Below are 24,048 nucleotides of genomic sequence, written 5' to 3'. Positions count from 1 at the left end.
CTTTGTAATATAAGTTCTTACGTGCCGCTTTAAAGCTAGCCCATCGTCATCTGAGTGATCGCTGTAAACACATATCTAATTGGGTTAAAAAATGGTTAAAATTTGAGTAAACAAATAAAATCTTGATTTGAGTCAGAAGACATCAAATCTTAAACCTTTTGCAATGTACCAGAAGGCCCAGAAACCTGGCTTGGGTGAAAAAAATCCCCAAATTTTAAGCAAATCTCAAGGCTTTTCTCAGTTACAAAAAGGATTTTTCCCATAAAGGAATCTCCATTCCAATCTTTTACCCGCATGAAGATCAAATCATGGAGGTGGTATCATTATTTAAGATTTTGGAATGCTTTTCTACCAAAAACCAGTCTCCTTAGGTGCTGTTTCTGGTTTTCAGGGTTAAGTTATTCAGAAATGCTCACCCGATCACTATCTTCTAATCTGGATTGGCCTAGAGATAAATCATAGGAACGGTGGGTGATTTTCGTTTGCTGTTCCAAGTGATTATAAATATGCCTGGCAGTGGAACTAACAGTTTCTCCAGCTGTGCATCTCTCTGAAACTTGAGTTCCTTCTGTGACACTAACCCTGTGCGTATCCCCGCCATCTGTAACCTTTTCCCAATTGCATTGCCTCGGCTGTGTCTGATAGAAGATCTTGGAAACCACCAGCTCCCCTTCCTTCTCTTCTTCCTGTGAACCCAAATGATATTGATGCATCACCCAATTTGTTTCCTCGGGTTTCTTGTGCTTCCCAAAGTTAGTGTACAGTACTAAGATTTTCTTGCACCCTTTCTGCTTGCCATTAACCAGCACTGGTCTGGTTTTACCAGTCTTGTGCAATCTTGTTTCGCCTTCACTGCTCTCATCGCCGGCTGTTTGTATCTTTCTCCCATATTGATTTTCAAAATGTTTATCTGCAATTATCACTTCTGAACTGATAAGAACACTTCTGAACTGATAAGAATTTGTTCTGAAAGAAAGGATGTTTTACTTGTTCTTTTGCATCCTGACTAGCAATGCTGCAAAGAGAAAATGGCGGTACTGGTACTAGGCTACAAATGATGATATTTCCTTTTTAATGACATCTTCTTCTCATGTCTTGAAATGTGTTATTGCTATTCATGTCCATCATTTAGGCACTCAAATTCTATAACCCATTTTTCCATCCATTTGGAAACATATTTGGTGTGATTTTTGGTTGTAGAGTCTGATGATTCTGAGCACTACTAGCTGCTAAAACGGGTTTATTTCCTAGTTTTTGAATGATGGATTTATGGCTCAAAGTATTTGTTGAATGTTTTTTCCTTTTTCGGTATCTGCAAAATAGAGCAGGGCATTATTTCCTTAAATTTTATAATGTGAACTCAATCTGCTCAATCTTCAAGACCATTTAACTGCAAATCTTAGCTAAATGACACTGAAAGTTATCTGACCATGACACCCTATGGGATGTGGCCTTTTTTAGGGTAAACATTTATGGCGTGGAACCTTTTTCCAGTATATTTTAAATGCATATACTTTGTGATGTCCAAGATCTGATTCATTAATTTTATGCTTAAAATCCAAGTATGTCGAGTCAAGACATTGTAAGTATTGTTCTAACAAATTTTTTATTTTTGGTTTGGGCTGACGGCAGCCTTCTTTATCATTCTTCCTGATAAAATAACCACACTTAGAAACCCCATTAGTATTCAGTCCAATCGTAGAACATGTCATGCCAACAACAATGTTCATCCAGAAGGAAAAACTAAAATATCACATATGGGTATTATTGCAAGAATACCAAGAAGTTATGTAAGGGTTACAACATGGAAGTACCTCACATGTTATTTTCATTTAAATCCAAGGAAGAATAATGCTCCCCTGTCTCTTGCAAATAGAGAAAAGAGATGAAGCTTCTACTCATCTTGTCTCATCTTGTCTCGAGAAACGAAAAACTAGACACTAATGCAAGCTATGGCAGATATGATGGGATATTGCCCAATAAACAAATTCTATTTTATGGTAGGGTCACATGGATCAGTCTTCAAGTGTGGAAAAACGAAAAACTAGACACTAATGCAAGCTATGGCAGATATGATGGGATATTGCCCAATAAACAAATTCTATTTTATGGTAAGGTCACATGGATCAGTCTTCAAGTGTGGAATCTAAAGTGATGGTTGCTCTAGATTTGGCAATGACTGAGCAAACTTCATCCAGATTGGCTAACATGAATAATCTTCAAAAGTGGGAGTCCTCCAAGATTTTACGACGAAGCTATCATCACAACACAACATAACAATGGAGCTTTTGTATGCCTTGTGTCTCAGACATTTTGTTCAAGCCAAATCAAAGCAGGGGTAGTCTCACGAGAAAATTAATTGATCATTTGTGACCTTAAATCTAGAGACTCAAAGTGCTTTATTCTGAAATTTTTTCCTAGTTTCTTTTGTAATTTCTTACTTCCAATGATGGTGCTTCATTTCATGCACTTATTTTCATTGTAATCTGATTCTCGCTTGTAAACAAAAATTGCTCATTTGAATCAGATATTGGATTGGTTTATCATTTTAATTGTTTTCGTCTAATAATCACTCTTCTCATAGGATAACAAATATGAATTCGTAATGGCCTGTAATTACAACACACAGGTTGTTTGAGATTGGTGTACTTATGTGATCCTAGGTCACATCTCATGCATTTACTTCCAAGAGAGTTTCTACAATTATGCCAAGTATGTAGGATGTTAACTCTCACTATTTTACTAAATAGATTTTGTTAGTGTAACAGTTGTGTTCTTCAAATTAAATTTTCAGCTTTGTACTGCTGGAACATGTACAGTGAAAAATACCCTTTCTAATTTTAGCTTCATTTAAGCAATAGGGTAGGTCCTTTGGGATCAAATTAAAGATATTATTTTGTCATATATTTAGGTTTTGTTAAATGTTTTTGTGAGAAACACTATGGGCATTCGTTTGGAAGTTTTTGGAAATTTAATGTTTTCGAAGTGAAATTTCTCTGTGAAATTAATACAACAAAATGGTAAGTTGTTTCATTTGGCTGTTGAAACTTTAACGACCTGCATCCTTCTCTTCTTCTTAAGACTTAAATATTATGTAAAAATGTCGGATGAGCCAAAGTTGTCAAGTACATTCACAAAATATAACTCTTAATTAGTGTTATCAGTGTGGTCCAATGATCCACAACCCAACCTTTGAGTTTGCAAACGGGGATTGTGGAGGGGCTAGGAAAGTGGAAACACAATTTGGGAAGAGTAATTCTTAAATCTATGATAAAATGAAGAAAGAATATTAGATCTTATGCAAAAGAAACAAAGGTGTTTCATCACTATCACTATAGTTTTTTCAATAACAAAGAAACTTGTAATACCAATGTATTGCAATGTTATTATGTAAAATAGTATGTGAAACAATTTGGATGACGCAATACTATAGTAATAATGGTTTAATTTTAAGGTCATAGCTATTCGAGATACCAAATTGGTGTATGAGACTCTTTTGTTTATCGAATAAGGGGATTGTCTCTTCACGGTGATTTGACTACTAAAGTCTATGAAAATGTACATATTATACCCCACTCTAGATTTGAGCCTATGACCTTTCAAGAAGAAACATGTATTATTAACCATTAAGTCCACTAAATTTGTAAAATGGTAAGAGTGCCAAGACGTATTAAATTAGAGTTGAACATGTGTATAATCTCACTCAATTATATGAATACAAACCCAAACTTGAGCCGTAAAAGATTGGGCAAGTTGAGTGGGGACTGTGAAAGAGAAATTGTAACATGATCAACATGGAACAATAGATTTTTTTCTTTATCAACAAGAAAAACATATGCCTGGAGAGAGTTTTCTCCAAGTAGTGGAACCCCCTCTCTTATCTCCCTATGGTGCAAAAACAAATCCAAATAGATTCTAAGAAACAATTTTATGTTGAAGGTAGGACAATATGTCAGATGCATAGAAATGTACTAATGGAGTTCTCTTTATATGGTCCTAACGTTATGGAATACAATTGAACAGTACAAACTAATCTAACCATTTCATGTTGAAGGTAGGACAATATGTCAGATGCATAGAAGGCCCAACAATCTCAATAGAGATGATGGCTGGAAGATCAGTAGCTGTTGGATCCCTGCCCTTTCATGCTAGTCTTTCGTTTCCTTCCCGCCCCCCCCCTCGTTTTTTTTATCTTTTTCAAGCTTTCGTTGCTCCCCTGGAACCTTGCTTCCTCCTAGGATTTATCCTTCTTGCTCTGTGGTTTTTATTGGCTTTTTCCTGTCCTTCTCCTTTTTTTTACTTGTATTTTTATCATTATTTATTTATTTATTTATTCTTAATTTTATTTATTTATTTATTTATTTTATTTATTTATTTATTCTTTAATTATTTAGTTATTTATTTATTTTATTTTATTTTATTTTATTTTATTTATTTATTTATTGATTTTTATTTTTTTTTAAACTAACTTTTACCTTTAATAGCTAAGTTCTTAATTAAATTTATTTATTTATATATTTATTTATTATTATTATTATTATTATTATTATTATTATTATTTATTTTTATTTTTATTTTTTTTTGTTATAATATATATTTATTCTGAGTAACTATTATTTTAAAAGTACCTTATATATATTTTTATTGAAAGAAAGGTCTTCCATACAACTAAATCTTATTTAATTTCAATTTTTAATTATTAAATGATAACTTTTAATTAACTATTAACTTAAGCACCAATTTAAATTATTTTATTTATTAAAAAAAATATATTTATATTAAGGGTATGGTCACCGAATATAACTTTCTTTAAACTATATATTTGACTTTATGACTCTGGTCCCTTAGTCAAAATTAGTCATTGGTCTAGATAGCCGTTGGAGGCTCTGCTCTGACTATTTAACATGCAAAGCTGAATCTGTTTCTTCAACTTGTCCTGACGATGAACCACACTGGTTGACAAAGGTCTTTCTACATGTGATTTACGCCGAAGTTCTTCTTAAAACTTTTATGGATCACAAAAGCCTCAATTCAACAATGCATAGAAACGTACTAACAAAGTTCTCTTTATATGGTCCTAATGTTATGGAATACAATAGAACAGTACAAACTAATCTTTCTCGAGTGGACCACACAAAAAAAATCAATATTGAAGGCAAAAATGTATAGATATGGCCATAAAACATGTAAAAATAGGACAAAATAGAACAAGCCAGTATCAATAACTGTAAGGTCTAGGTCAGGCAAGCAAACAAACTAAATCTGCAGCCTAATCAGAAAAGAAATAGAGTCAAATGTGGGGGCAAGAGATAGCAATAATACAGAGACTTGGACCAAGTCTGAGAAAAACGTGTTGCAACCATAATAACAAAATTGGATGTTTTGTTTACAGGGGCCTGTTTTTTTCGCTCCAAACCTCAAACTAGGGCTAGAATCAATTGTCTTAATGCCTGTAATATTCGATAAACTCATAACTATCTTTATTTCATAGTTACTATTAACAAGGCTATAGGGTGGACATTATGTGTGTTACACTTCATATTGTATGGATTTTCACACTGTTGTTTATCAAATTGATGCAGATTTTTAGCTGGTTTCTTGGAGCATTGGAACAACCTAACGGGATACATCTTCATAGAGCCCTTTCTCTACATGGCTTGGATCATTTGATGGATGTTCTTGGTTTCATTTAGCCTAGCTTCTCCTAGCACCTGCTTGGACATAGACCTTTTTGAAATCAATCAGTTGCTTATTTGGGGCATGGGCTGTAGAGAAGAGAAACAATACATCCCTGACATCTCTGTTACCAATGTTATTACATCAACATCAACTTGCAGGGACATGTTCTCACATTTAGTGTTAGTCATGCTAACACTCTCACAGGATTCTGGTTTTGTGGGAGAACAATTGTATTTTCCATCCAGATGAACAAAGATAAGTTTGGGTGCATGGACTATAGTGATGTTGAAGCTTATGTAGCTCATTCCATCTCTCAAGGTGAAGACAATTTGTCCACTTGGGCTTGAAACACTGAACTTGAGGGTACACATAATGGATGCCATGAGAGGTGGAGACATTAGTTCGATGAGGATGTCCATGCCCAATTTTTCTTTAGTTTCATCATCAGATTTTGATACAGAGGTAATTTGATGAGATCAATTTTGGATTTTTCTATGAATATGCATTTGGAACTTTCAGGTTGAATTTGCCTACAAAATGTTTGAATTCTGGAGAGAGATTTACTGGCATGTTTCTAGAGTAGAATAGTTGTATACTGTTCAATGTTTTGAAGACAATCCAGGATTAAACTTAACTGCAATGATTATTATGAACCTACATTGCCCTGGGTATGGATATTTGATCATTACTTCCCATCCAATTCTTATTTCCTTTAGTTCTCTGTCAAGTTATGATTTGTCTCTTAGCCATATAGATCCTTGTGTATTGATAAGTCTAAGGACTATTTTTATTTTCCTTGGGTAGGGTTTATTTGTCATTCAGTGCATGCAGAGAAGAATTAATGGAATTTTATTATTAAGTGCCCTTAGAGCCGCGGTGATTTAAAGAGTTTCCTAGGTCACTAGTACAGTTGTGACCGAAATATTTTAGAAGCGCATGCAGACCTCCCAGGGCACAATAAGAACATGGGTGTCCACTAAGTTGAAGCCTTGAACTTGACGATCTCAAACTCAGAGTCAAACCTATATGTTACAAATCATAGTATCATGAACTTCATTGGAATTGAATATTTAACATCATATCATTCTAATTGGTTTATTGGACATGGTACAAATAATCTATCTTGCATTAAAAGGTTCAATTTCCTTCCAAGTGTGAGGATTTTTATAATGAATTTCTAGTGTGTATTGGTTTTTTAATTGTCAAGCTTTTTTTAGCTTATGGGATGTGTGATACAAGTATGTTTTCTCTAGTTTCGTCATATGTTAAATATCTCCTTATTGTATGTTGTTGATACTCAAAATTTACTTGAGTCACAATATTTACAAATCATTTTCTCCCATATTGTTTTTCAAAATGTCTATCTGCAATTATCACTTCTAAACTGGTAAGAATTTGTTCTAAAAGCAAGGATGTTTTACTTGTTCTTCTACATCCTGACTAGCAAGTTTGCAAAGAGAACATCACGGTACTGGTACTAGGATGCAATTGATGATATTCTCCTTTCCTTTTTAATAGAATATTATTCTCATGTATTGAAATGTGCTATTGTTATTCCATGTCCATCATTTAGACACTCCAATTCTATAACCCATTTTTCCATCCATTTGGAAACATCTTTGGTGTGATTTTTCGTTGTAGGGTCTGATGATTCTGAGCACTCCTAGCTGCTAAAATTATTTTATTTCATATTTTTTGAGTGATGGATTTATTGCTTAAAGTATTTGTTGAATGTTTTTTCTTTTGCCTGTATATGCAAAATAGAGCAGGGAATTATTTCTTTAAATTTTATATTGTGAACTCAATCTACTCAATCTTCAAGGCCATTTAATTGCAATTCTTAGCTAAATGAAACTGAAATTTATCTAACCATGACGACCTGTGGGATGTGGCCTTTTTTAGGGTCAACATCTATGGCATGGACCCTTTTTCCGATATAGTTTAAATGCATATACTTTGTGGTGTCCAAGATCTAATTCATTAATTTTATGCTTAAAATCAAACTATGTGCTAGTCCAGACATTTTAAGTATTGTTCTAGCACATTTTTTATTTTTGGTCTAGGCTGGTGGTAGTCTTCTTTATCATTATTCCTTTGGTATCTGGTCCAATCGCATAACATGTCATGCCAATGACAATGTTCATCGAGAAGGAAAAACTAAAATCTCATGGATGGGTATTATTGGAAGAAAACCAAGAAGTTATTGAAGGGTGACAACATGGAAGTCCCTCACAGGTTGTTTGTCTTTAACTCCAAGGTAGAATAATAGTCCACCTGGCTCAATTGATGCAGTAGCCTCAAGAATCAACATCCTCTCAGGCTGTCTCTCAGCAACCTGCCCAACCTGCTCAGCCCTCTCAGTAGTCACAGCTTGCACCAGAATGGTTACAACAACAAGCATAGCTGCAGCAACAATTTCAAATACAGCCAAGACCTCGACAACCTACTACAATGTAGCAAGGATCTCAAAGAGACAATAGACAATATAAAATACATCAGCAAAGGCAGCATGGAAGATAAAAGACGATTCACTAAAGAACAAAGTAAGAGGCAACTTTCCTAATACAATTTGTTTCAAAATTCTTTGTTGTTTTAATGTAAAAAAGGGCTAATTGGCCTATATAAGGACCAATTCGACTCATTGTTAGGGGTGATCATTTGGAGGAGTGAAAAAAATCATCTCTTAAAAGTAGGAAACCATTGTGTATTGCAATTTAGGGTTTTTTGAAATAATAGATTTGTGCTTATTATTTGTAAGGAAGTAAGGCCTTGGTAGACTAACATCTTAGCAATTTCAATAGTTCGATCATAAATCTTAGATTCTGATAGCCATTGGGATCTTGTTCTAGTTCTAAAGGATACCCATCCTACCTCAATTTCGACATCTTCCTTAAACAACTCCCGCAGCAATCTAGATGATCACTATATTATGCAATAGGGCTAGAATCAATTGTCTTAATCCCTATAATATTCCGTAAACTTAGAATTGTCCTTATTTCACACTTATAAGGCTATAGGCTGGAGATTATGTGTGTTACACCTCATATTGTATGGATTTTCACACTGATGGAGATTTTTAGCAGGTTTCTTGGAGCATTGGAACAACTTGAAAGGATACATCTTCATAGATCCCTTTCTCTTCATGGCATTGGATCATTTGATGGATGTTCTTGGTTTCAGTGACTTTGGCTTCTTCCTGCACTTGCTTCGACATAAACCTTTTTGAGATGAATTAGTTGCTTCTTTGGGGGATGGGCTGTAGAGAAGAGAAACAATACATGTATGTCATCTCTGTTACCAACATTATTACATCAACATCAACTTGCAGGGACATGTTCTCACATTTATTGTTAGTCACGCTGACAGCGTCATAAGATTCATGTTTTTTGGGAGAACATTTGTATTTTCCATCCAGAGGAATAGAGATGAGTTAGGGTGCATGGACTACAGTGATTCGAAGCTTGTGTAGCTCATTCCATATTTGAAGGCGAAGGAAATTTGTCTTGTATAGAATCTATAAGTCCTGCCAGGGTAACTTATGGTAGGATCTGCCCTCATGGTCATGTTGGTCATGTTAACATTGTCAACAAACTCGTCTGGATACCAAGTCACAAGCAATCTACCACCTACAACAGTGTAAGCCTCTTGGACTACAGGTTGCAATTATGCATGCCCACCAAATATTCTATGAATTTTGTACTATGATCAGATGATACTAACCTAGACGGTATTTCGGGCATAGTTATTTAAGGTTGTGTGTAGAATATTTCAAGAGAAGCTATGCATGACAAATTTGATTTGTTCAATGTAAAGATATTAATATTTGTCAAATACAATGAGCTCACAATATTTTTGGAGTTGGCATTTTCCTTGTGGTCTAGAGGCCATAGTAAGTCTATATTCATTGGACAAACTTCTGAAGCATGTTATTTATGAGATCTATAAGTTCCTACTATTTGGGAGGTTCATTTGCCATTGAAGCATCTATTTTTGGTTACATTATTGTTAGTACAAAGCTCCTCTGGTTAACAAATGTAATTGGTTGTGAATGTTGTGAGTATTAGCAGAATTGTGGAATTATTCCCAGTATCAAACTAGAGATTGATCTAAAGTCTAGGTCCATGGAAGCAGCTAGAATCGTCTCAGATTCATTTTTTGAGTAAATTCAAAAATGACGCTTATTTTTGGTGAATCTAGCTCGCTAGCATTTCCTTGGAAAAGTTATGGAAGAGGTATTATACAATATTAAACGTGAAGAAACCTAACTGCAGATGATGATTACCCATGTTCTTATTTAATGGCCATGCCCTCATTTCTGAATCACCATGTTCTTCTTTCTTCTTATCATGTTGTAGCTTAAAGTTGGGTGGAATTCATTGTTAAGTTCAACCAATGGAGGTGTTCTACAACTTTGTTGAAGGTTGTTATCTTGAGTAGCTTGATTCTCAAGGATAAGGCTATAGGTCAGGAGATTATGTGTGCTACACCTCATATTGTATGGATTTTTACACTCATTTTTATCACATTGATGGAGATTTTTAGCTGGTTTCTTGCAGCATTAGAACAACTTGAGGGGATACATCTTCATAGAGCCCTTTCACTTCATGGAATTGAATCATTTGATGGATGTTCTTGGTTTTAGTGAGTCTAGCTTCTCCTGGCACCTACTTGGACATAGACCTTTTTCAAATCAATTAGTTGCTTCTTTATATGTCACAATTCTTCTCGAATATATACCTTATGGTGTTTCCATTGCAACATTTGGTGCAATTTCTAGTCATAATATTGTGTAGTTCAATAACTGAGAGATGTTGTCGTAACGTTATATTTAAAAATAATAAAGTAATACTTATATTAACAAATTAAAATTATAAATAACCAAAAAATTGATGTGGACCATAAATAAAATACTTTAATTTCCACCTTAATTTCACATTAACTTTGTATAAAGAGATAAATTAATTGAAAGTAGAAAAAGTAATTTACTTTTTACAATAAGGGAGAAATGTACTTTCTTCACTATTTAATATGGAATTGACGGAAAATAATATTATTGATTTTCTTCACTATTATATATATATATATATATATATATATATATATATATATATATATATAATCAAAAAAATTATTGTCAATCATAAACAAAATATTTCAATGTCCATATTAAAGAAAAACAAAGTAATTTAAGTTAAAAATATTCTTATATATCACACTTCCGACTACTAAGGAGACCTGTAATTTATTTCAATTTTAAGATGGAGTTGATATATAAGATTTAAAAAATAAAAATAATAAAGAAAAGTTTAATAAGGGTTATACATCAAATATTTCAATATGTGTGTTGAGTAAAACATTTTTACATGAGACATATATAGTGAGAGAAAGAGTGAGAATTATTATTCCATAAATAGGTGCTTTCTAATTCAAAGTATGAGGGAGATTTGAAATTTTGTAAACAAGTTGACTATGGTGTTTACTTCTCCCATGTTGACTGGAATCAATGCTTGAAGTTGCATTGACAAAATGAAGTGTCTTAGAGTTTAAAATACATAATAATATTGAGATTTGTGACCTCAATATGAAGTTTTGTTAGAATTTTTGACTCTAACAAATGACATGGAAGTTTTGTATATTTTTTGTTTGGTAAAAAGTGCAAAATGAATTATTGAGCAATGTAACAGAATCCAAAATAGTGATTTTTGGCATCAGAAACCCTTGAACATGTCACTATTTTGATTGTGTTTACATATTGTTATGGTTAGTTGTTCTTGGCACTCGAAAACCCCTGAATAATGGCTAGAGGGTATAATATGAAATTCTTGTGTGTTAGACATGTCAAGTTTTAATGGATAACTGAAAGTGAAATATCCAACAAATGGTGGTAGGTCCATAGGTGGTTCATTACTTGACATATTTTATCGTGGAAGCCTTGATGAGCCGAGTATGTCAATATTGTTGATCTTACAAGTTCCTCAATGATGGTCGAAGATAATTGCATCTTAAATGAGTCAATTGGGAAGCTTGAAGATTGTGGTGGAAAAAGAGTACGTTCTGTGAGATTTCAGATTAGGTAGAAGTTCCATTGAGACCATATCAGACAAATGTGACTTATATGTGAAATGTAATTTGCGATTCTTTGTAATTGCTCCAAGAAGCGCTCTACAACTGAGTATAGAGTAGATGTGTAGTGTAATGTAAGTATGTAAATAATTCTAAATGTCAGCGTAATTAAAAAAACTAAAATTAAAAATCAACCCAGTATAGAGTAGATGTGTAGGTGTAATGTAAGTACGTAAACAAAATTAAAAGTGAACCGACTATAGAGTAGATGTGTAGGTGTAATGTAAGTACGTAAACAATTCTAAATGTTGGTTTAATTAAAAAAAGAACAATTCTAAAGGTTGGTTTAATTAAAAAAAAAAAAAAGTGATGGGCGATGAATTCAAACATTTAAATGTTGGGTCAATTAATAATATAAAGTAAAGTAATAGAAATAATTAAATTCAATTAAATGTTGGGTGAATTAATAATGTAAGGTAAACTAATAAAAATAATAAAATTCAAGTTGTTATATTTTGACTTTTTTATTAACTTGTGAATAGGCCTTGCTACACTATAAAATGGCTTATCAATACCGCATGCCCAAAAACCGTAACTTATTTCACAACCAAAATATTTTATAACAATAAGACATGATTCTTAAATATTCACCCCCACTTTACAGTGGAAATTATTAACTTATAAAAATAAGGCTTTGTTACAATACCATGGGCCAATACCATGGCTTATCAATACAACATGCCTAAAAAACATAACTTATTTCACAATGAAAATATTTTATAACAATATAACGAGATTCTTAATCATGGATATTTACCGCCACTTTACCATTGATATTATGAACTTGTGAATAGACTTTGTTACAATAACATGGGCTAATATCATGGTTTATCAATACCACATGCCAAAAAATGATAACTTATTTCACAATCACAATATTTTATAACAATATGACAATATTCTTAACCATAGATATTCACCCCCACTTTACCAAAGATATTATTAACTTGTAAATAGATTTTGTTACAATACCATGTGCTAATACCATGGCATATTAATACAACGTGTGCAAAACCATAACTTATTTCACAATAAAAATATTTTATTAATATGAAGTGTGCAAAAACCATAACTTATTTCACAATAAAAATATTTTAATTTACTTTAATTTTATAACATTTTTTTAATTTAAGCAAAAAGGGAAAAGGTTATAATTAGTTTTGACATATATCTAAACACTCTATTTTGCTAATACCATGGCATATTAATACGACGTGTGCAAAACCATAACTTCTTTCACAATAAAAATTTTTATTTTAATTTTATAACATTTTTTTAATTTAAGCAAAAAGGACAAAGGTTATAATTAGTTTTGACATATATCTAAACCCTCTTTTCTACTTTGCGGATTTTTTGGATGGTCATTGTTTTACTGCACCTTTGTTCCAGATGAACAATCTGGTTTTTTCCGCACCTTTGACTTTTTAGAGCAGACTAGCTTGTTCTCTTCAACCTTCGCAATTATCAATGACCAGGCTTCGGCATGATTTAGTACAGATTGAAATCTAGCTTGGAATATGTCATTTTAAGATTAAACGTGAATCTTTACCGCACCTTTGTTCCAGATGAACAATCTAGTTTTTTCCACACCTTTTACTTTTTAGAGCAGGCTAGCTTGTTCTCTTCAACCTTTACAGTTACCAACAACCAGGCTTCGGCATGATTTAGTGCAGATCAGAATCTAGCTTGGAATATGTCATTTTAAGATTAAACATGGAATTTGGGATTCACTCTCCTTTTAGTTAAGGGCTACATTTGGAACTTTTCAAAGCTAAGCAAACTTCGAGATTACAATACTGCCAAGATCGGTAATATCTGGACTAGTTTAAGGTTTTTTTTATTATCTATTTAGGGTCAAAGTAGGGTTTTGACCAGTGACACTTTGAATGCAAAGATTTTGTTTTTTATTTATTTTTATTTTACATGGGCATCTCCGGATCGAGTGGTTCATCGTTGTCTTGCGTGGGCAGCCTGGGATCGAGTGATATTTTCTTTTTGTTTGAAGCGAAAGTCAATGATTTATTTTTTATCTGGAGCAGGATTTGATTCTCGGTACTAAAAGAAAGATTTCTCCTATTAGGGTTTCTCGCAAATTAAAAGGTTTACTGAGATTTTGCGACTGGGTTCTAGATCTAATCTTCTGTGGCTAGATCTAGATCTAGATCTAATCTTCTATGGCTAGATCTAGATCTAATCTTTTGCCTTATTTCTCTATGGCTGGGTCTTGACTCCCATGCTGTGTTTCGACACTCTCTGTTGTCTCACACTGTGGGGTTATCAAAGGCAACAACCAATTTCATAGACGAACCACCTATTCAATATTCTGCGGCTAGATCTAGATCTAATCTTCTGCTTTATTTCTCTGTAGCTAGGTTCTACAGGTGTTACGAAACCAGCTCAAGAAAAGATAGAAAAGATAGATCAACGCCTTAGAATTCAGCCTCTTCGAGGGGGCAACCTCCTTTACATTACATAAATGAACAATTCTTGGATGATTCAAATGACAAAACCTCCTTTCTATATATAGGAGTCTAAGGAGTCACAATATAATCCAGCCGACCTAACAATAATAATATAAAGCCACAAAAATAACAATAGAGGGATTCTATGGGGCACAAAAATAACAATATGGGGGTAATAGGGGCACAACAATATAAATAAGGGGTATAACTACAATAGTAATGGGGTAATCACTAGTATTATAGGGACCCAACATGCCCCTCTCCTTCAAAAAAGTGTTGTCCTCAACGCTTGAGTAGTTCTGGATACTTCTGCATAAAATTCTCATCCTCCCATGTGGAATCTTCAGCGGATAAGTTCTTCCACTTGATAAGATACTCTGAAATTGATCGATTTCGTAGCTGTCGAGTTCTTGTTTCTGTGACTGCTTCCGGTTCCAATATAATTTTTCCTTCCTCGTCAAGTTCTGGCAATATTGTTTGAATTGGGAGCTTGTCGCCTATAACCTTCTTTAAACATGAAACATGGAAAACTGGGTGCAATCGAGAAGCTGCAGGAAGCTCCAATTTGTATGCCATAGTACCAATCTTTTGCAACACCTTGTACGGACCATAATACTTTGGTGATAATTTATTATCCTTCTTAGCTTGCTTTAGGGACATTTGCTTATATGGTTGTAGCCGTAGGAATACCCAATCACCTACATCAAAACTTCTTTCACTGCGATGTTGATCTGCCTGTTGTTTCATTCTATTTTGTGCCAACACGAGGTTATCCTTTAAGAGTTGGAGGACTTGTTGTTGATGTTCGATGTGATGTTCCACTGCCTGAACCTTAGAATTTTCTCTTAAATATGATGTGATGGATGGTGGTTGATACCCATAAAGTGCCATAAATGGGGTCATTTTTGTTGCTGTATGGAAGGAAGTGTTATACCACCATTCAGCCAGAGGCAACCATTTGACCCATTGTGTCTGTTTATCAGATACAAAGCAACGAAGATATCCTTCCAAACATTTGTTTACTATCTCAGTTTGCCCATCAGATTGAGGATGATAAGATGAGCTATGAGCTAACTGAGTACCAAGACAAGAAAATAATTCTGTCCAAAAATTTCCAGTGAAAATGGGATCTCTGTCACTTACAATAATCTTTGGGTTTCCATGTAGCTTTTGAACTGTTTCCATAAATGCAGTAGAAACTGTACTGGCTTTAAATGGATGTGATAATGCACAAAAGTGTGCATACTTGGTAAGTCTGTCAACTACCACCATGATGACACTCTTTCCCTCAGACTTGGGTAAACCTGTGATAAAATCCATTGAAACCTCCTCCCAACGTTGGCTTGGAATGGATAAAGGTTGTAATAGACCCGGTGTCTTAATTGTTTCAACTTTATTTTGTTGGCAAACCAAACATTCCGCCACAAACTTTTGAATATCTGATTTAAGGCCATCCCAAAAAAATTCCTTCTTAACCCTGTGGTAAGTTTTTAAAAATCCTGAGTGCCCTCCTAAGGGAGAAGTGTGCAATTCCATAAGAATCTTTTGTTTTAGCTGGGAATTCTTACAGAGGTATAAGCGATCTTTGTACCATAACGAATCATTTTTCCAGCTAAATGTATCAGAAGTACTGGAATCTTGTTGTAGCTTTCGAATAAGTGCCCACACTTCTTCGTCATTCTTCCATTCCTCCCTTGCTTCGTTTATCCAATCTGGTTGGATAATAGAAATGGCACACAACAATGCTTCCACATCCTCATCCTTTCTTGAGAGTGCATCTGCCACCACATTTTGCTTCCCTTTTTTGTAGATGATTTCAAAGTCATAACCCAACATCTTTGTGACCCACTTTTGTTGCTCTTCAGAGGATAATCTTTGTTCTAAAAAGTATTTAAGGCTATCATGATCCGTTTTTACCTTGAAGTGTCTTCCCATTAGGTAGGGTCGCCATTTCTTAAGTGCATGGAGTATTGCCAACATTTCCTTCTCATAAATAGCTTTGCTTAAAAACTTTCCCTTGATTGGACGACTTTCAAAAGCAATGGGTCTTTCATCTTGCATTAGAACAGCACCAATTCCATTTCCTGAAGCATCACATTCCACAATAAAGGTTTTTGTGAAGTCCGGTGTAGCTAAGACCGGTGCTTGGCACATTGCCTCTTTAAGATGTTCAAAGGCCTTTGTTGCTTCCGGAGTCCATGAAAATGAATCTTTCTTCAATAATGTTGTTAGAGGTGCTGCTATTCTCCCATAATTCTTAACAAACTTGCGATAATACCCTGTCAACCCAAGAAATCCTCGCAGATGCTTTATGGATGTGGGGATTTTCCATTCCTTAATGGCTTTAATTTTGCTAGGGTCTACCTTAACTCCTTCATGAGATACAATATGACCCAAATATTCCACCTCCTGGACTCCAAAGAAACATTTGGATCTTTTTGCATATAATTGTTTCTCCTCCAATAGTTGTAGCACCCTGTCAACATGTTCAACATGATCCTTCCAAGACTTGCTGTAGATTAGTATATCATCAAAAAATACTAACACAAATTTTCTAAGGAATGGTTTGAAAATTGAATTCATCAAACCTTGAAATGTTGAAGGTGCATTGGTAAGGCCAAAAGGCATGACCAAAAATTCATAATGACCCTCATGAGTTCTAAATGCCGTTTTCGGAATGTCTTCAATCTTCATTCTGATTTGATGATATCCCGAACGAAGATCCAACTTGGTGAAGTAAATTGATCCATGCAATTCATCCAGTAATTCATCAATGACAGGAATGGGGAACTTATCTTTAATAGTGAGCTTGTTGAGCTCCCTATAATCCGGACACATGCGCCATGATCCATCCTTCTTGTGCACCAATACTACTGGAGCTGAGAAAGAACTTTGACTCGGTTGAATTATACCAGCCTCTAGCATTTCTGCAACCATACGTTCAATTTCACTTTTTTGGACATAGGGATATCTGTACGGCCTGATGTTTGGAGGAACACTTCCTGGAATCAGATGAATAGCATGATCATGATCACGCATAGGTGGGAGACCTTTGGGAGTCTCAAATACCTTGGAATGATTGTCCAGGACTTTTTGGAGATCTGGAGAAATAGATGATTCCAATGTGGAAACATCTAGCGAACATAATTGTGCAATTACACCTCTTTGCTCCTTTTTTAGAAGCTTTGTCATGCCATTAGAGCTGATTATCTTTCCTGGTTTCCCTGCAATACCCCTTAATTCAACTTCCTTTCCTTCCGCAGAAAATTTGATGAAAAGTTCTTGAAAATTAAAAGCTATTGTACCCAAGGATTGTAGCCATTGGACTCCTAGTACAACATCAGCACCTCCCATTGGAATGGAAAGCATTGGGCTAGTCAATACATATTCTCCCATGGATAGCTTGATATTATGGCACTTTCCAGAGCAATTTATTGTTCCTCCATTTGCAATCATCACTTGACACTCTGGTGCTGGATATAGGAAGCAATTCAATTATTTTGCTACCCTACAATGAATAAAATTGTGGGTGCTTCCTGAATCAATCAACACTATTACCTTTTTTTTCTTGATTTGTCCTTCTATCTTGATGGTTTGAGGAGTGGTAATTCCCGTTCATTCTGATTTGATGATATCCTGAATGAAGATCCAACTTGGTGAAGTAAATTGATCCATGCAATTCATCCACTAATTCATCAATGACAGGAATGGGAAACTTATCTTTAATAGTGAACTTGTTGAGCTCTCTATAATCCGGACACATGCACCATGATCCATCCTTCATGTGCACCAATACTACTGGAGCAGAGAAAGAACTTTGACTTGGTTGAATTATACCAACCTCTATCATTTCTGCAACCATACGTTCAATTTCACTCTTTTGGGCATAGGGATATCTGTACGGCCTGATGTTTGGAGGAACACTTCCTGGAATCAGATGAATAGCATGATCATGATCGCGAATAGGTGGGAGACCTTTGGGAGTCTCAAACACCTTGGAATGATTGTCCACGACTTTTTGGAGATGTGGAGAAATAGATGATTCTGATGTGGAAACATCTAGTGAACATAATTGTGCAATTACACCTCTTTGTTCCTTTTTTAGAAGCTTTGTCATACCGTTAGAGCCGATTATATTTCCTGGTTTCCCTGTAATACCCCTTAATTCAGCTTCCTTTCCTTCCGCAGAAAATTTCATGAAGAGTTCTTGAAAATTAAAAGCTATTGTACCCAAGGATTGTAGCCATTGGACTCCTAGTACAACATCAGCACCTCCCATTGGAATGGAAAGCATTGGGCTAGTCAATACATATTCTCCCATGGATAGCTTGATATTATGGCACTTTCCAGAGCAATTTATTGTTCCTCCATTTGCAATCATCACTTGACACTCTAGTGCTGGATATAGGAAGCAATTCAATTCTTTTGCTACCCTACAATGAATAAAATTGTGGGTGCTTCCTAAATCAATCAACACTATTACCTTTTTATTCTTGATTTGTCCTTCTATCTTGATGGTTTGAGGAGTGGTAATTCCCGTTCATTCTGATTTGATGATATCCTGAACGAAGATCCTGTTGACACCTAATCCTCAGCGGTTGGGTGTACCCGGAATGTGAACAGTCATCAAGTAGATGAACTGATCAGTCACATTCCTGTATATAAACAATAGTTACCTAATGAAATCAATCAATCAGTTTTCTTCTGCCAAGTCTGGAGTTACCCTGGCCTGACATGGTATCAGAGCACAGGTCCCAGGTTCCTTTTTTTGGCGTGCCTTGTAACTCCTCTGTCCCATATTCTGCCATAACGCATCTGCCTACTGATGTTAGTGTAATTGCATCCGTTGGTTAACGCCTCTGCTTTATTCCCTTCTGTTCTTAATAATCTGCCTCTGCCAGCGCTCTGTCCACTAACGCATCTGTCCACTGACCTTTCGATGCCAAAGATCCGTTGTGGCGGTTGAAGGGAAAGCGACTGCTGTTTGAGGGGACTCAAAAAGATAGTGTTGAGAGAGGGATAGAACCATTAGCCATTGTTATCACTGTATTAACCTCGTACCTCTTGTCTAATTCAAATGCATTGTAAATCGATCCCAACACCCAGAAAGCTGGGCCTGCTATCAGAAGAATATGTACATATGATTTATGGATTGATACCAGGAGGTCTTCGTATCCGAAAGTTATGAAACCGGTCAATGAAGATTTATCCCTGACAGACCATTTAAAACTTCCCGATGCAACCTCTTTATTACCCCGTTCGATCTTATGGCAGTGCATACCATGCAATGGGTTTAATTGACGGCCAAAATAGTCACGATTTGGCCTGTATCTCTGCCTGAAATTGTTGGAGGTTTCGAGGATTTGTACTGGGAAGGGGGCCGAACCCACGACCGCAAGGATATGGTATGGTAACTGACATGGTATCATGGCAATAGCCGTCTTTTTAGGAGAAACGAGTGAAGAGACAAAGCGACACAGACCCCAAGATATGACAGACAAGATACGTTGATGCTGTGAGGTTGGATTCCAGATCAATACGTTTATTATTTTCGATCCAGATTTTGTATTGTTAAATCTGAAAGAAAATGAGATTATGTTTGATGTATTCGACTTTCAAGAACGTTTTCTTAACACCTTTATGACCAGCTCTTTAATGGATAGTTTTCTATGGTCAAATGTTGCAGAACATAACTTGAACCTATAATTTTGAATGGGCACTCACAGATAGTAGTATAGGTGATGCGAACTGCTTCCATTATTGTTCTTTAATCTATAAGGTTTCTGATTTGGTATTGCGCGTTTTATTCCATCAGAGTGTGAATGTCCGAATGGTAATGCTGTGAGTCAAAGTATTGCGCAGTTTATGTAAGCAGTCTTTCAAAGCAGTCAAAGTATTGTGCAGTTTTCAAAGCGTTTATTTATCATTCAGAGTATTGCGTTGTTCTTCAAAGTGTTTATATATATCAATCAAAGTGTTTGATATTGCGCACAGTTTTCTTTTGAATGATAATGCTGCATTGAAAAGTTATCATTTCAATGTTGATGCTTCTAGCAAACATTAGAGGGATTTGAAGGCTGTAACGTAAGGAAGTTTTTTTTTATCAGCAGAAGTAATTTTTTTTACAGAATGCATTCAATCATTTCTATGGTAGGAATAGTTCTCACTGGCAAGGAGAACTATCCTGAATGGTCCCGGATGGTAAAACACACCCTCATCTACAATGAGTTGTGGAAGGGAGTGTGTGTCGGAGAAGGAGACAATGACCCAGTACAGCCTACATTAGACAAAGAGCTCGTCATTTGGGAAAACAAGAACAGCAAAGCCTATGCATTAATCGCAACATTTGTAAATGAAGAAGTAAGTCGCCATATTTCATCATATTCAACTACCTTTGAAGCTTTACAAAAGCTGAAAGAACTTTATGACTCACATTCTGCACTTGAAGTTGTTCAGCTCATGATTAAACTCTTCACTCTTGAACTAAAAAATAATGATCCTCTTGCTCTTGCATCTGAAGTAAAATCCATAATGCATGACATCAAATCCACTAAGGTTGAGCTAGATATCCCTCTTATTGCTTTTCTCAAGGCACTCTATCCTACTTACTCCAATTATCTTGAGTCTTTACAAGCAAATGGAAATCTTAAAGATATAACCTTTGACTCTCTTGTGAAAAAGTTTGTTGAAAGAGAGAAAGCATTTGGAAAGAAGACAGTCCCTGAATCTTCTGAAGAGACTGTCTGCCTTGCTCATAAAGAAAAGCATCCTGCTCATGATTCTACAAGAGGAAGAGGTGGACGAAGAGGAAGAGGAAGATACTTCAGAGGCAAGGGGGGAAGACACTCTCAAGCAGAAAAAGCAGATCTGCATTGCATTCGCTGCAAACGAAATGGATCAGATGATGCTTCTACATGCAAGCTACCATGGGACAAAACTGAGAAGAAAAGAAACCAGCAGAAAGGTAAAACTGATGATACAGACAAAGGTAAAGCACCTGAATCCGCTCACTATATTGAGGCACAATGTAACATTGGAGTAAATGAAGATTTGTTTAATGCTTCACTTGCTTCTTTGAAAAATGATTGGTTGCTTGATTCAGGGAGCAACCTGTCATATGACTCATAGGAAAGATTTTTTTGAAGATTTCACTGACAATGTTGATGGAGCAGTATACTTTGCAGATCAGTCAAAAATCAAGCCATCAGGGCTTGGCACAATCAGGCTTAAACTGCCTGGTCTTCCAGACTTTCTTCTAGATCATGTTCTATATCTCCCACAACTTAAGAGAAACTTGCTGTCCTTGGTCCACATCCGCCAGCAAGGTCACTCCATTCATATGTTTGATGGCAAGCTTGAGGTAAGAAAAGCTTCTGACCACTCACTTGTCATGAGGGGAATAGAAGAAGAAAGGCTTCTCAAACTGCAAGGAACCTCTGTTCATGCACAACATTTCTCATATATTTCTCATCATGAAGAAGGTACACTTCCATCAAGTTTATTATGGCATGCTAGATTTGGACATTTAAACTATGACAGTCTCCGCTTATTGAAGAAAAATGGTGTTGCTGGTTTGCCTACAATTCCTAGAAAACATAAGCAATGTGATGCTTGCATTCTAGGAAAGCATAGCAAATAGTCTTTTCATGATTCACATTCAAGAGCACATAGGAAGCTTGAACTCATTCATTCAGATTTATGTGGTCCAATGCCTGTTCCTTCTGCAAATGGAAATAAATATATCATGACATTTATTGATGATTACACCAGAATGTGTTGGGTTTATTTATTGAAGAACAAATCTGATGCTTTTCAAACATTCAAGAATTTTCATAAATGGATTGAAAATGATGCACAATCTCATATTGGGTCTATACGCACTGATAATGGAAAAGAATATACATCAAATGAATTTGAACACTATCTTCGCCAACATGGGATCAAACATCAAACAACTGTACCTTATAATCCCCAACAGAATGGTGTAGCAGAAAGAATGAATAGAACAATCTTGAATATGGTACGATCCATGCTTTTCTTCAAAAATGTAAAGATAATGTTTTGGGCTAATGTTGTTCTATGTGCTGCATATATAAAGAATAGATGTCCATCTAGTGCTATAAGAAACAAGACTCCTTATGAATTGTGGTATGGACATGTTCCTTTGGTAAAACATCTCAGGATCTTTGGTTCCACCTGTTATGCTTTAATACCAAAGGTACATAGAAACAAACTTGGTGCTAGAAGTCGTAAGTGTATCTTCCTGGGGTATTCAAACACATCTAAAGCATACCGTCTCTATGATGAAGTAAATAAAAAGTTTGTTTTGTCTAGAGATGTCATTTTTCTCGAATCATCCAAATCTGACAATGTTGTTGAGCGGCAACTTGATCGCTTGGATAGATTCGTAAAAACAAAATCATTTCAAGAATTTGATAATCAGATTCCACATCTTGAAGGGGGGATTCCTATACTAGAACAACATGTGGAATCTTCTTCTGAAGAACAATCTCCCCTGCATGAAACTCCAACAACGGATGATGCTTTAAGTGATGTAATTGATAGAATTGGGAGACTCAATCTTGATTCAGTCCCAACTCAATCAATAGATCAGCATGGACCATCTCAGAAAGGTCCCCCAAAGTGGCTGACAAAGACACTTGAAAGTGTTCATCCTGATGAAATTGGAAAAACAGGAACCAGAAATGCAAACCGACAAGATGGAGGTGATGTAGATGACTCTAATTCACCTGTTGATATGGATGTTACTTATGATTGTGAATTGAACTTGTCTACAGATTTTGAACCAACTTCCTTCAAAGAAGCTGCTTCTCATGATGAATGGAAAGAAGCGATGCAAAAGGAGTATGATGCCCTCATAAAGAATGGCACTTGGAAGCTGGTTGATCCTCCATTTGGAACCAAACCAATTGGCTGCAAGTGGGTCTACAAGAACAAATACAAAGTTGATGGCTCACTTGACAAGCACAAAGCTAGGCTTGTGGTAAAAGGTTTTGCATAGAAGGAAGGGGTCGATTATGAGGAAACTTTTGCCCCCACAGCAAAATGGGCCACCATCTGGACACTCTTTGCACTTGCTGCTTAGAACAGTTGGAAAGTCCATCAAATGGATGTAAAAACTGCATTCTTGAATGGAGATCTAAAAAAGAATGTTTTTATGTCCCAGCCTGAAGGATTTGCTGTGAAAGGACATGAACATAAAGTATGCAAACTTGTGAAGTCCTTGTATGGCCTCAAACAAGCACCACGAGCCTGGTATGAAAAACTAACAGAGCATCTTCTGAAACTCAACTTTAATCATTTTGATCTTGATGATGCAACTTTATTTGTCAAGAAAGTTGGCAAAACAGTTGTACATCTTGTGGTATATGTAGATGATCTTTTAATGACAGGGAACAATGAAAGCTATATTGCATCCATAAAGAAAGAATTAGGAAAAAGTTTTGAAATGACTGATTTGGGCTATGTTCATTATTATCTTGGCATTGAAGTAACCCAACATCCAAAATCCATATTTCTTTCTCAAAAGAAATACATTGGAGATTTGTTAAACAGATTTGGCATGACAGAGTGCAATCCTCTTTCTACTCCAATGGAACAAAACTTAAAGCTCACATCTATTGAAGGAAAGGAATTTGAGGATGCAACAAAGTATAGACAGCTTATAGGAAGTCTCATCTACCTCACTACTACCAGACCAGACATTTCATTTGCTCTTGGAATCCTCTCCAGGTTTATGCAAAAGCCTTGTGAGGGACATTGG

General features: G+C 35.5%; 1 protein-coding gene across 1 annotated transcript; it reads right to left on the bottom strand.

Moving 5' to 3' along the window:
• Positions 1-284: 284 nt before the first annotated feature.
• LOC149144752 (uncharacterized) lies at positions 285-8,080 on the bottom strand. Its single transcript, XM_089452260.1, has 2 exons — positions 7,954-8,080; positions 285-910 (listed from the first exon to the last, which is right to left on the bottom strand). The coding sequence occupies exons 1-2, from the start codon at positions 8,078-8,080 to the stop codon at positions 399-401; spliced, it is 639 nt and encodes a 212-aa protein (XP_089308386.1). The 3' UTR covers positions 285-398.
• Between the last annotated feature and the right edge of the window lie 15,968 nt (positions 8,081-24,048).

This window comes from Pinus tabuliformis, chromosome X (genome assembly GCF_031772625.1).
Source record: "Pinus tabuliformis cultivar Carrire ecotype Pingquan chromosome X, CPIR1, whole genome shotgun sequence".
Lineage (NCBI taxonomy): Eukaryota > Viridiplantae > Streptophyta > Pinopsida > Pinales > Pinaceae > Pinus > Pinus tabuliformis.
Note: the sequence above shows the minus strand (reverse complement) of the source record. Positions and strands in the feature narration are given on the sequence as shown.